Source organism: Camelus ferus, chromosome 6 (assembly GCF_009834535.1).
Source record: "Camelus ferus isolate YT-003-E chromosome 6, BCGSAC_Cfer_1.0, whole genome shotgun sequence".
Classification (NCBI taxonomy): Eukaryota; Metazoa; Chordata; class Mammalia; order Artiodactyla; family Camelidae; genus Camelus; species Camelus ferus.
The window spans coordinates 72,931,845-72,944,104 of NC_045701.1; the positions used below are offsets into that span (position 1 = coordinate 72,931,845).

A 12,260-nucleotide genomic window follows, 5' to 3' on the forward strand; every position below is an offset into this window, starting at 1 on the left:
TCCTCTCTTCTGCCACCTCCTCCCAGCTGCCAAACACCTGTTTTCATCTTTTTTTTTTTAATCTTTAATTGCAGGTATAAACTGTTTATCATTTCATTTAAAAAAATATTTCCCCCACTTTATCGAGATATAATTGACATGTAACATTGTGTAAATTTAAAGTATACAAGATTCTGATTACATACACTTATATATTGCAAGATAATTACCGACCAGAGAATTAGCTAACACCTCTATCTTGTCACATAAGTACCATTTCTTTTTTATGGTGAGAAACTTTAAGATCTATTCTGTCAACATGCACATTTCAGGTACATAATACAGTAGGATTGTCCTTTTATTCTTAACCCCTATTTTATTCTTAGGTATCTCCTTGGATCTTCCTTATTCTCATTTCTTAATGCTGTTAACCCTCCTGTGAATTCACACACCTGTTCTGTCTCTATTCTCCATTCCACATACCCCACCTGCCTGCCTCAGATCCTCCCTTTTAGTGTGCTTGGTCTGGTTGCTATGGCATGGTCCAGAAATACCAGGTACAGTTATGAACAGTTACTTCTGCCCAGGCTTCTCTTAGTCAAATCTAGAGCTTTGTTCTCTCTTCTTATTATCCTCTCCCAAAAAAGACCAAAAATTAATTTTTTAAATAAAACAAATCATGAGAATGATTTGCTTTGGCATGATTCCACTCCATGAGTATTATTAATATCCCAGGCCTCAAAAAATAAATATCAGAAACATACATTTAAAATATGATTATAGTTTAATGAAATTTGTTTTTAAAAACTGATTCCATGACATTTACGGCACATTTATCTATGGATTTAATATATCATTGATCTTTAAAAAGTCAGTTGCTTGACCCATATTTTGCATCTGAGTATTTTGCTAAATCTCTAGTAATCTCCAAAAACATTTAGAGATTTCCATACTTCGGAGATTCTTCTCCTTTATTAATCTGCTATATCCCTGAATTTCACTCTAGGTAGAGGTTCTCTGGGGTGATCTGGATTTTGTCAAATATCTCCAGTAGTAATAAAAGGAATGGAAGAAGCAAATAACCAATACAGCTGGCCACTAGTTGGAAATCTTTTCTTTTAATAGATTTATCAAGGCTTATGCTTCCCTTGAAGTAATGAGCTCTTAATAGCCTTGTTTGACTGCCATAAGAACATAGCCAGAGGTTGTGCTATTTGTTTATGGGGACTTTGTGCACCTTCATTAACCCATTCAGTGCTTGGCTAGGCCTCCGTGATCAAAGCTGTGGGACTTTAGGAAAAGCTGGTGGTGGAGAAGGCATGGAGGGAAGGGGTGTGTTTGTCACTGGGTGGGTGAAGACAAGGATGATAGAGGAAATAGTATCAGGTCGACCAATCACCCCTTGCAAGCAGGAACTCACTTGGTATGTGCAGTATGATTGAATTTTTGTAGAAAAGAATACTGTATCTGGAGGTGGGGGGAAGTTGGATGATAATCTCTGGATGGTGGCATTACAACTGATTTTTTTCTTTTTAACTTTTCTGAATTTTCCAAAGTTTCTGCAGTGACCATGTATTACTATTAAAAACAATTTAAAAGAAAGAAAGAAACCGACTTTGCCTGGCATCTGGAGTCTCTTTCCTAAGAGACCTAATCTTTAACAGATTTATCTCAAATCTTACCTATGGTGTAGAATAACGGTGAAAGGAAAGTTCTCAGGGTGTGGCCCAGAGCAGTTCAGCAAACAAAAGACGGTCCTTGAACTGGCTGGCCCTGGAAGTCGGGCCCTGCATGCCAGTGCTTGCTGCATGCTCCTGTGTACGTGTGGATGGATGCCCCCACCACTTCTTCCACTGGAAAATTAAGAGAAGATTGCAATGCATTTGGGATTCTAACTTTGTCTTCTTTCTTTTTTCCTTCCCTTCCCCCTCCTCCTCCTCTTCTCCCCTCTTTTCCTTCCTCAAGGCCTCTCCCACCTCATGATGAGTGAACAAGGTAGGTGCTTTGTGCTTGTGGTGCTGCAGCTGCCTGAGTTGCTTGCCTTTGTGCCTCTGGCTGGTCGCTCAGAGCCTCAAAATCGCTGGCAGGCCATTTGCTGCCTGTCCCTCCTGCCATGGGCCAGGCTGGCAGCAGGGCCACCCTGTGGTGGGGGGCACCTTTCCAATGCATCGTGGTTTCCCGCCCCCATCATCCCCTTGGCTTCTCCATTCTGCACCGCCATTTGTCATCCTGGGTGCTGGCCCTGCCAGGCTGCCTCTGAGAAAGAAGCGTGAAACAAGCCATGACGGTGTCAATAATGGGGGTGAATGAAGCTAATTTCAGAGCAGCAGAGCAGTTAACTTCTTCCGTACACCCCATGCTGGGGCCCCAGGTTGGGGGAGAGGAGCTGGGTTTCTCCCTGAATTTTACCCTGAGTAAAGGTTTGCTTTTTGTCTTCCCTCCATCCCACTCCCCAATGTAATGACTTTCAGCCCCTCGTGGTCAAAGGAAGCCCTTAGGGGTTTGACTGTTTTCAGTTTTGTATAAAAGCAAAAACCACCGAAAGAACATGCTAATGTCCTCATGGCAGAATTCTAACTCATTATACGCCCTGAAGAAAACTGCATATAAAGATCTGTAAATTCAGCATCTGCAACCTAAAATATTCAATTATGCAGGGAATGAACTGTGCAGGAAATCCAGCTCAGCTAAGCACAGGGTGGGCTGTGAATGAAGCCTTTTCCTCCTAAATAAAAATTTTCCATATTATCAGCTTAAATCAGAATTCAAGAACTGAGCCTACTTAAAATTGTCTTTTTCTTCACTGTTCAATTGCTACTATTGTGTTTCTTCTGAGCTTTGGGATGACTGCACAATTGATCTATCTGCCTTGCTCTGACACCAAAAGACCGTACTTTAATTTCTCTTGTCTGTTTCTTTTCAAAATAGACATGGGACCCAGTGCCTTTTTTGGAGGACCAAAGAAAAGAGGAAGAGGGGGTATTTCCATGTTCTACTATTTTTCTTGATCTTTTGAAGAGGATGGGGCAGCACTGGAGGGCAACTCCCCCCTACCCCCACTCTGGCTCCCATTTCCTTATACTGGATCCACCAGACAGTGTGGCCATAAAGGGGAGAATATGATCAGATCAAGGAACCACCCAGGGCTGAGAGAAGTTTATTGATGGTGTCTAGGTGGCTGCAGAGGTGGGCAGTTGAGAGAATCCTGAGTTGATAAAGCAGGACAAGGAGGAAACACACTTTACCAACAGAAGTGTATCCTCCAGACCTAAGCCAAGATCCATGCTGTGGACTCTGGACATTTCAGTGAAGACAGGATCTGGTCTAGAGCAGATGTCAAAGGACAGAGCTGGAGGGAGGGGGTCAGGTGTATTCGCCGGTGTTAGATGGGGCTCTGGAAGAGGCTGGGATGAAGCCTCTCTATTCTACTTGTCGGTGAGTGAGAGCAGTTGTCTCGCTACAGCGGGGTAACTGTGAAGTGACTATGAATGGGGGGTGCTCTTGATGTCGACCTGGTGTCTGGGTAGTTTGAGAGAGAGCATATCTCTACAAAGTGGGAAGACCCAAGCTCTAGGAATTGCTGGACTTTGGTGGCCTGACTTTGATAACAAGTTCCATCAGAAAAAGCAGGCCCTCAGAGTCCTGCTGGCAAGATACCCTCCTACGTTCTCTCATCTTATGCTCCCAGCTGCCCTTGAGGCATTTTCCCAGCTTTTACAGTGGCTTGGAGGTCTGAGTGCATCATATAGCTGCCGTCATAGGATAGAGTCCAGGCAGATGGACAGGCTGCTGGGGACTGATTTAATCTTGATTTGGCTTATTTCACACCCACTGATACAGCACAGGCATTTTGGAGGGCTAAATCCCAACACTGCGGTGAAAAGCATCTGGAAAACCTGTGTTGTATACCTTACCCAATTTTCCACCCACTCCTCAACTTCTCTTGGGCACCCAGCATTGAAGTGTGTATAAGTAGAGAATTCAGACACACCCATGTACATACATATGCTCTGGGGAGTAAGTCAGGCATCTTATAGAAAAAGAGTCTTTAGGCAATGAAGTAATGACTGACAGACACAGATATTGTGAATTCCTCTTTAGAGGGGTTTTCAAGAAAGAATGCAGAATTCTTCTGGGTGGTCAGTGCCATTAAGATTTTAAGGTGCAATTTGTAGTTTAATTTGTTTTTAAGAAGGTCCTTTGACTGCCTTCCTCCTCCTCCTCCTCTCATTCTTTTCCATTTCCCACCCCTTGTCTGTTCTTGCCCTTGTGATGATTACCCCCAAAACCAATATTCCTTTCCATTTCCTTATTCCTTCAACATGAAAGAATGAGATTTCTGTCTGGTTCTCACTGAATCTCCAGAATTTGGTTTTGATGCCCACAAATATGTATGGAAATACTTACGTATGTTATATGTGTGCCACCTGTATATGTATGTTACACTCTTGGTCCTCATGATGCATATTCATGTTGGGAAATAACAGGAGAATCTGGTTTCTCTGAGACTTTCCCTAACCAATTTTACATTAGTTAAGTGCATGCAGTTTCACATCCACGTGGCTATGCAGTGCTGTTGCATGCAGACTTGGTCATGTTTCTAAGGATGGGACTGAGAAGAAACTGATGGGGAAAAGCTTAAAAGAGAAGCTGACGGGAGCAGCCTTGCTGGTCACACTGTTTAAGCTTCACACTGTGCATTTGTTTTGTGCTGCCTTCTCAAGATATTGTACTGTTGTTGCCAGTACTGCTGTGGACTGTGTTATGTGTGTTACATTTCTTTGTGTGTCTGCACTGTGCTGATGTTTTACTCTCCCTGCTTTCTCTCTCTCTCTCGCCGCCTCCATGGTGGACACCATGCTTCCTCTACTTAATTGGACCTTCATTTCTGTAGGTAGAAGTAAAGGTAGAGATCATTTTATTTTTATCATTGTATCTATCAATCTGCCTTCTGAAAAATTCATACATCCAAGGGGAATTGTTGATTCTGATGAATAGAGTCCAGATTATAACTTAGTGCTTTTAACTAAAAAAAAAAAAAATTAAAAGCCAATGCTATAATTTTCCTTCAGTGTGCTTCATGTTCGTTGGTGGGGGATCATTCTTGGTTGGTCTGCCTCCCTCTAAATCCAGGAGGAGCCTTCTCCACTATGGTGTGCTCTTTCTAGCAGGAACACTAGACTCTGAAAGTGGTTATGCAGTGTGGGGAAGATATATTTTACTTAAATGAGGATTCTAAGATCCCCTCTAGTAAATGTATTGAGGGAACAGGGAAGACGTGAAATGACTTGCCAATGTTTCTATCCCTTAGGAATAACTGAACTGGAGGATAACATCTGTGAGGGAAGGATGCTGGATAAGAAAGGGGAGAGGATTGGGGAATGGCTTGAACTTTATTAATATGAAATTGGGGGTATATTTATTGTTCTTTTTATCTTCTGTGTTTTATCTCCTGTATTTTGGGGATTGGAAATTACCTGACTGTGGGTGATGAGCTAAGAATGGTGTGACTGGGGGTGTGGAAGCACAGAGGAATGACAATGTACTAACATTTTACAATTTTCAAGGAGAAAGTGGAGAAAGAGATTTTAACTTACCACGTCCACCTTTTGCTTGGTAGGGTGGGAAAAGGAGAGGTGCTGAGCAGGTGTGCTTGCTTGGATGCGCTGATATGCCTTTCAGTGCTTCATACCTTTGGGTACCACAGTGTATTCATCCATTCCTAATCAAAGCTGTCAGAGGCCTGAGCCCGGAGAACCTGGCTCACTAACTCAAATTGGATTAGCTGTTCAGGAGTGAAGGGAGAGGTTAATTGATAAATTATAAATCTGTATTTGCATTCAGTTCTCCCTTCTTCCTTCCTAACTCTCCAGCCCCTATCTCTGTGAAGCTGTATGCCACTGCTTCCTGCAAAGACTGACAAACTACAGAGATAGGAAATGTGAATCCTGCCGTGAGGATGTTGAAGAAAGATCGGGTTGACAAGATATTGAAAATGTTGATTTGATGACTAGTCTGTGAACTGGCCATCTCTCATTTGAATTTTATGTGTTTCTGGATTTTTAAAGTTATGTATGGTTACCTTGGAAGCAGCTCAGTCCTTTCACGTTGGGGTTGGATGATTAACCATTCCTTTTATGCTAATCACATGTGGATTCCTCCTCAGAAACCTCTCATGGGGATCCTTTACTCCTTTATGAACTTGATACCTATTGAAAGGAGGTGGGAAAGGGGGAAGCGGAAGGGAAATAATGATTGAAAGGGTACACCTGGCTGCCCCCTCCACTTCTCTCCTTTCTATACTCCACCAGAGGCTTCCAGCGATCTCTTCTCAGGCAAAGTCACCAATCTGTGCCTCGGATGCAACCTTTTGTGTCACCTGTGCCTCCTCCCACTGGCTTCTGTAAGGATACGTTAGGGTCAGTTGTTCCCGTAGCCCTACACCTCTCTCCATTTCTTTCCCTAATCCCCATAAGACCAATGTTTTTAGTGTTTTTAGGTTTTACGCTTGGATATCTTATTTTCTTTCTCTGGCCACTGCTGCTAATACTGATGGATCATGTCCCACCTGCCAGCCATTGTGCCACATGCTTTATATGCCTTTCACACTAAATCCTCACAGCTCTCTTATGAGGTAGGTGACAGTGTTATCCTTCCTTTGTGGATAAGTAAAACAAGGCTCAGAGAGTTAAATAATCTAAGTTAGATGGCTACTAAGTGGAAATGAAACCCAGAATCTGAGCCCCTAACCCGTACTCTATACTATACTGCCTGTCTTGGATCCAAAGATGACCTCCGTGGAGATGCCTCCCAGCTACTTCGCTGGCACTGACCTGTCTCATGTTCTCATCCGCCACTTGACATTCTCAGTAGTAGCACATGTCCATATAAACGTCCCACCAGTACTGTCACCTCAGTATGTTTAAAGTCAACCTTCACACCGTCTGGCCACGAGCCATGTTCCCTATTTTTGTTAACGGTGCCTCCATCATCCTTGTCACCAGGGCTTGAACTCAGGAATTGCTTTCCATCTTTTCCATCCAGTTCCCTATTCCCAGGTCATGTTGAGAGAGCTCATTGAGATTCTCCTTCAGAATGTCTCTTGCATCTCCGTTTAACACCCTGGTTGAGCTCCCAGTTAGCCCTTATTATATTATTGCCCCAGCCTTATTGGTCTCTGTTCTCTTCTAGTCTGTCTAGTAACTGGGAACTGCTTAAGCTCTGCTGTCCCCCGAAAAGTGTGCAAGATTAGCTATCTCACGTTCAAAGCCATCCCTAATGTGGCCCTGTTTACTTTTAACCTTCTTCCCTGTTAATCTTAAATGCAAAACTGCTGCCAAATAGGGTATCAAATAACCTTACTGGACTTTTTCCTATCTCCTAGGTTTACTTATTGTGTTTCTCTCCCTTATATCAACTCCTCCTCCCCTGGTTTCTGCTCATTGAAATCAATTACAGACTTTATTTCCTGGTTATGCTGTGACTGCTCCGCGGGCTCCGTTCAGAGATGAGCTCTCCTTCCGCGTACCTCTCTAGTATCTTACGTTAAATGTATTTGGGAGTTGGGCTACGCACCTCTACTAGATTGCAAGTATGTTAAAGACAAACATATTCATTTTTAAATGTCCAGATGTGTCTAGCATAGGAGGTTGCATGGGGAAGGGACTCACAATCTCTAATCCTTCTTATCCTGCTGTCAGTCATCTTCCTAAAAGCAAAAATAAAGCAAAATTAAAATTAAATCGGATCATATAACTCATCTGCTCAAAAGCTTGCGATGGATTCTCATTGTAGAATTGTCAACATGCCTTCTCAGCTTTATTTTCTACAACAACATACCCCCTGTCCCCTAAAGTCAGCAGCTCACTCTGCCTGAATTCACATTATGGTTTCCTGCCTCAGGAAACTCCACCCTCTTTTTTGAACATCCTTGGAACACTCTTCTCCTCCTAAGGCTCAAGCTTCCTGGGTCCTCCAGACTTTGTGTTTCTGTTACAAAGCACCTAGGCCAATCTGCCCTGAATCAGGTTTACTCATATGTTGCGGTTACCCCAGTCCCTGAAGAACCTTGCACCCAAGCTGCACTTACGTCAGCAATTTGTTCAGAGTTGTACACCAACCCATGCCCCTTATCACTACTCTCATTGCCGCAACCACCAGAGCAAAGGAGCCCCAGTGGGTCATAGAATGAGGCCGGATGTTCTGGCTCCAGTTCCCTTCTCACCCAGGCCTTCTCTTGGCCCTGTGTGTGCAAAGCACAAAGGGAAGTTGCTATAGATTACACCAGAATAAAGGTGGGAAAGGTCTTTGGGTTTAGTCTTAGGAGCTTGTCAGGGAAAAAAATGCTTCAGATTTTGGCATTCTTATAAAACTGATGAAGCAGTAAACCTATGGTGCAAAGAATTGTGAAGTTAAATCTACAGAACTGAGCTGGAAGTATAGGCTATAATGATAACCACCACATTCAGGAGGTCACTGGGTTGCACTGGGCCAAAAGCAAAGATGACTTTAACTGAAAGTGGCTGACCAAAGGAGTTCTTCAGCAACCAGCCGTGGTTAACTTTTTTGACTTGATTTTGACAGCCTTTGTCTAAGTGTTTAGAGTATGTTTTGGCCTCCATCCCCCTTTTCTTGTCAGTTTGAGGATTGCCAATCTCAGGTTAGGTTAACAAATACTTTCCCTTGAAAGTGAACTTGGAGTAGGTGTTGCAGACTCAAATGCCTACAGGGTCTTGATAGGTATTATCAAGGAGCAGATCTTGTGGTAAGAAAAATCCTAGTGTAAGGTCAACAGTAGGGAGTGGTGGGGATTGTGGCAAACTGGAGAACATAAATCCTGTCAAGGGCAGCAGCCTCTACTCTGCCCCAGCTGATTGCTGTCATGCAAGAATGTATGCCCAGCATCACAAGATCCTCAAGATAAGCCAGAATATTTTATTAAAATATTAGCTCATGCATCTTTCTCTCTCTGTATATATGTATACATACACACATACATTCACATGTGCCAAATTATTTAGCCTATGAATCACAAGTTTTTGACCTTCGGCTTGAGGAGAAAAGAGGAGCAAAATATTCCTCCAAGGCTTCTTGCTGAATGTCAGTGTTGGGAGGTAGTTACTTGGCAGCATGCTTGATTAATTTTCTCTTTGCTCATAGCAGTGCAGAAATACTTCCTACCCTTAGCACCACTGTAGACAGCCTGAGCCATGTGTTGGCTGAAGTTAGTTTTGTAGAGTGGGGTGGGTATAGCTGGGAAGAATATGGAAAATGCTGAGAATGACCAAGAATAGAGGTAACTGACACCTTTCGCCATCAACAAGAGCTGGGACAATTTGTAAATAGTTAAGGGTGACTGGGGACCATTTAATTCCTTTTCCCTTTTAGTCTACAGAACTTTTTATCTACTAGACTAGATAGTGTTTGCCCTAAGATTTACTCTAATCCGTCAGAATTTAGAGGCCCCTTCCAATTTATTTACATGTGTTTTTCCCCTGTAGATTTGATGGCTGGTCTTTTAATGCTGAACTAATCAACATTGGCCAAACTAGAAAAAGATAATCAAGCTACATGAACTTGAACATGATTTCATGTAGATTATATTTTGCTAGTAATAACATTAAGAAAGCTGATTTCAGGAGCTGAGGCCCCTCTTGTCCCTGCTAGGACTCAAGAGCCCTGCAAATAAGTTACTGCTTTGATAGCCAACTGTTTATGCAAATTAGTAAATGCAATGCCAGCTCCTAATTATGAAAATAAACTCATCTGTGCTCTATAAATATCTAATTATAATAAAATAGGGGCAATATTATATTTCTATCTCTTGCCTCATCGGTTTCTCATCCACCACTGATTTGTCCTCTTGACAATGAATAAAATCACTTTGTTTTTAAAAGAAGCCTGCTTTCCATGGTTTTTTTTTTTTTTTCCTTTTAATATTTTGAAAGTCTGCAGGGGGAAAATAGATTTATTTTAAACACAAGTAAAATTGCCTGATTTCAGCAACTCTGTGTTTTTGACAGTGATGTCTTTAAAATGGTGCTTTAAATTATGAAAAGTGTTATTTTTTTCCTTTTCTTGTTTAGAAATTTTCATTGGACACTGAAGACATTTTTTAAGAACAGTTGTTTCTTGGAGCATTTTTTAAAAATGTGTAAATGTGAACAGTAGATTTATTAGTAAAATGTACAATGGATCAATGAAATTTTTCAGTTAAATTTCAGTTGGCATTATATATAAAGGAAAATGTTTCTCTGATTTCTAAGCAACATGTCTATTTCCTCCTTCTCAATTATCAATTTGGATTTAGTGTTTGTGCACAGATTTTATATCTGTGTATGTATATCATGAAACACTTTTTCCTTAAAGGCAAACAGTGATCTACATACTTGTATAAACTTTTACTTATCAAGGCCAGTTGATTAATCTTAGAGGACATACCATTTTCAACTGAAGATCTGTATGTATACATATATAAAACTAACGTTGATAACATCTACAGGTAAAGGATGTTTTATTAAATTGTCTTATCTTTATGACACATCTCATTTATAAAGAATTCAAGCAACATGCATTTCCTTATGTGCTTAGGTTTGTATACACCATAGTTTGTTTTTCAGGTGTGCAGAGTGAAGTATGTACATCTGGGTACAGGTACGATTTGTCCAAATACATATTAATAGGTTTATACTGGTTGAGTATGTTATCATATGTAGCTTCCATTTGTAGATTACTGAAAATATTTCATTCCAGTGTGATGTACATCTGAATTTATCAGATTGTCTACTCTAATATTTGAAAAATCACTGGTTATTCAACATTCAACAAATATTGACAGAGAGCCAATAACAGGCAAGGCCAATTGCTAGGTGTTGAGAATACAGGGCTGACCAAGGACATACAGACCCTGCCCTCTGATATCTTGCCAAAAGTCAATGGACTTTGAAAATGGCTTTCAAATGTAACAACCACCTCTCCTTCTAAAGCCTTAAATAATGTTTTCAACGTACACATGTAGTCTTAAAATTATTTTATTTATTTATTTTAAATGGAAACTCTCAGGTAACAATTCAGTTAGTCGACTCACCCACCGTTTAACTTCTCAGAATCAGAAAAGAGAACTTGCTTTGTATGTGAAAATGTAGGACATTTTCCACTTTTTGTTTATTTATTTGTTTATCTTTATTGAGGGATAGTATGCATAGTGTAAAGTATACAAAATCCATACTTTTACAGTTTAAATATTTCTTAATCTATATACACCCATGTAAATACCATCCCAGCTGAGATATAGATTGTCTATCACCCCATAAAGTTCTGTCCTGCCACTTTCTATCATTTATTTTTAATAAATATATTTTATTCTCCGTACTTCCTTCAGAACTGTGTGTATCCAGGTAGAAATCAGCAGGCAGTCTCCAGATTGCTTTAATTTTCATTAAGAAGGATTAGCCTTGTAAGACAAGGAGGCATTGTGGTTTTCACCGTGTGTAAACAGAGACAGAAATATTGCCCTCTGGTGAGGTGGAGCTTTGCCTTGTTTTTGATGATACTCAGGTTTCCCTCTGTACAAAGAGAATCTCTAATTGGTATCATTGGGTTTTCTCTTTTTTCCTAAGGCATTTAGTAGTGAGTAGAACAGCAGAGGTAGAAAAGACCATATGCTTTGTAAAAAGCCTGACTAATAACACTTTTTGCTGGACGTCTGATTTTAAAAGTGCCGCATCTTTCATTAAAATTTACATATAAAGTAAGGGCAGGCACGGTGACATGAAAGCTAATGCAACTTGCACATCTTGACATAATAACAATCACAAGAAACTGGAGATCCCAGATGGCAGCTTGGCCTTTGCCATCCTTTTAATAAGCTACTAACTGCTAATTATTTCACTCTTTTGGGCAAGTTAATTTACTGTTGACTCTTAAAGAAATACTGCTCTTTTTTTCCTCTGTGCCACACAAAACAGCTCCTTTCACCTGGAGCTGTGACAAGTGCTTCCGTGCAGGTTGGAAGCTTTCCAGCCAGTTGTAACAATGATCACAAGCATTGGGGTGGAAAATGTCGCTGAGTAAACAATATTTTTTTGGGTTCTTTGAATACAGAGCGTTTAAAAAATTCATTTGGCTAAGGATCCATCGTGTATGCTTGTGTATGTGTGTAAGAGCAATAGATCAAGCAGGGAGAAGATCTGAAATTTGGAGCCTATTTAAGAGTAAAAGAACAGCTGCCTTTTAAATGGTTGCTAATTCTGACAATTAATGCTGCTTTGTGAGTGTGTGAT

General features: G+C 40.9%; 1 protein-coding gene across 1 annotated transcript in view; it reads left to right on the plus strand.

Annotated features, from left to right (window-relative positions):
* Positions 1-12,260, plus strand: part of NRXN3 (neurexin 3) — a 1,622,198-nt gene that overhangs the window by 261,604 nt on the left and 1,348,334 nt on the right. The window contains exons 5-6 of the mRNA XM_032482446.1: positions 1,945-1,974; positions 4,874-4,885. Of these exons, the coding sequence (XP_032338337.1) occupies positions 1,945-1,974; positions 4,874-4,885 (42 nt within the window). The remainder of the gene's footprint in view (positions 1-1,944; positions 1,975-4,873; positions 4,886-12,260) is intronic.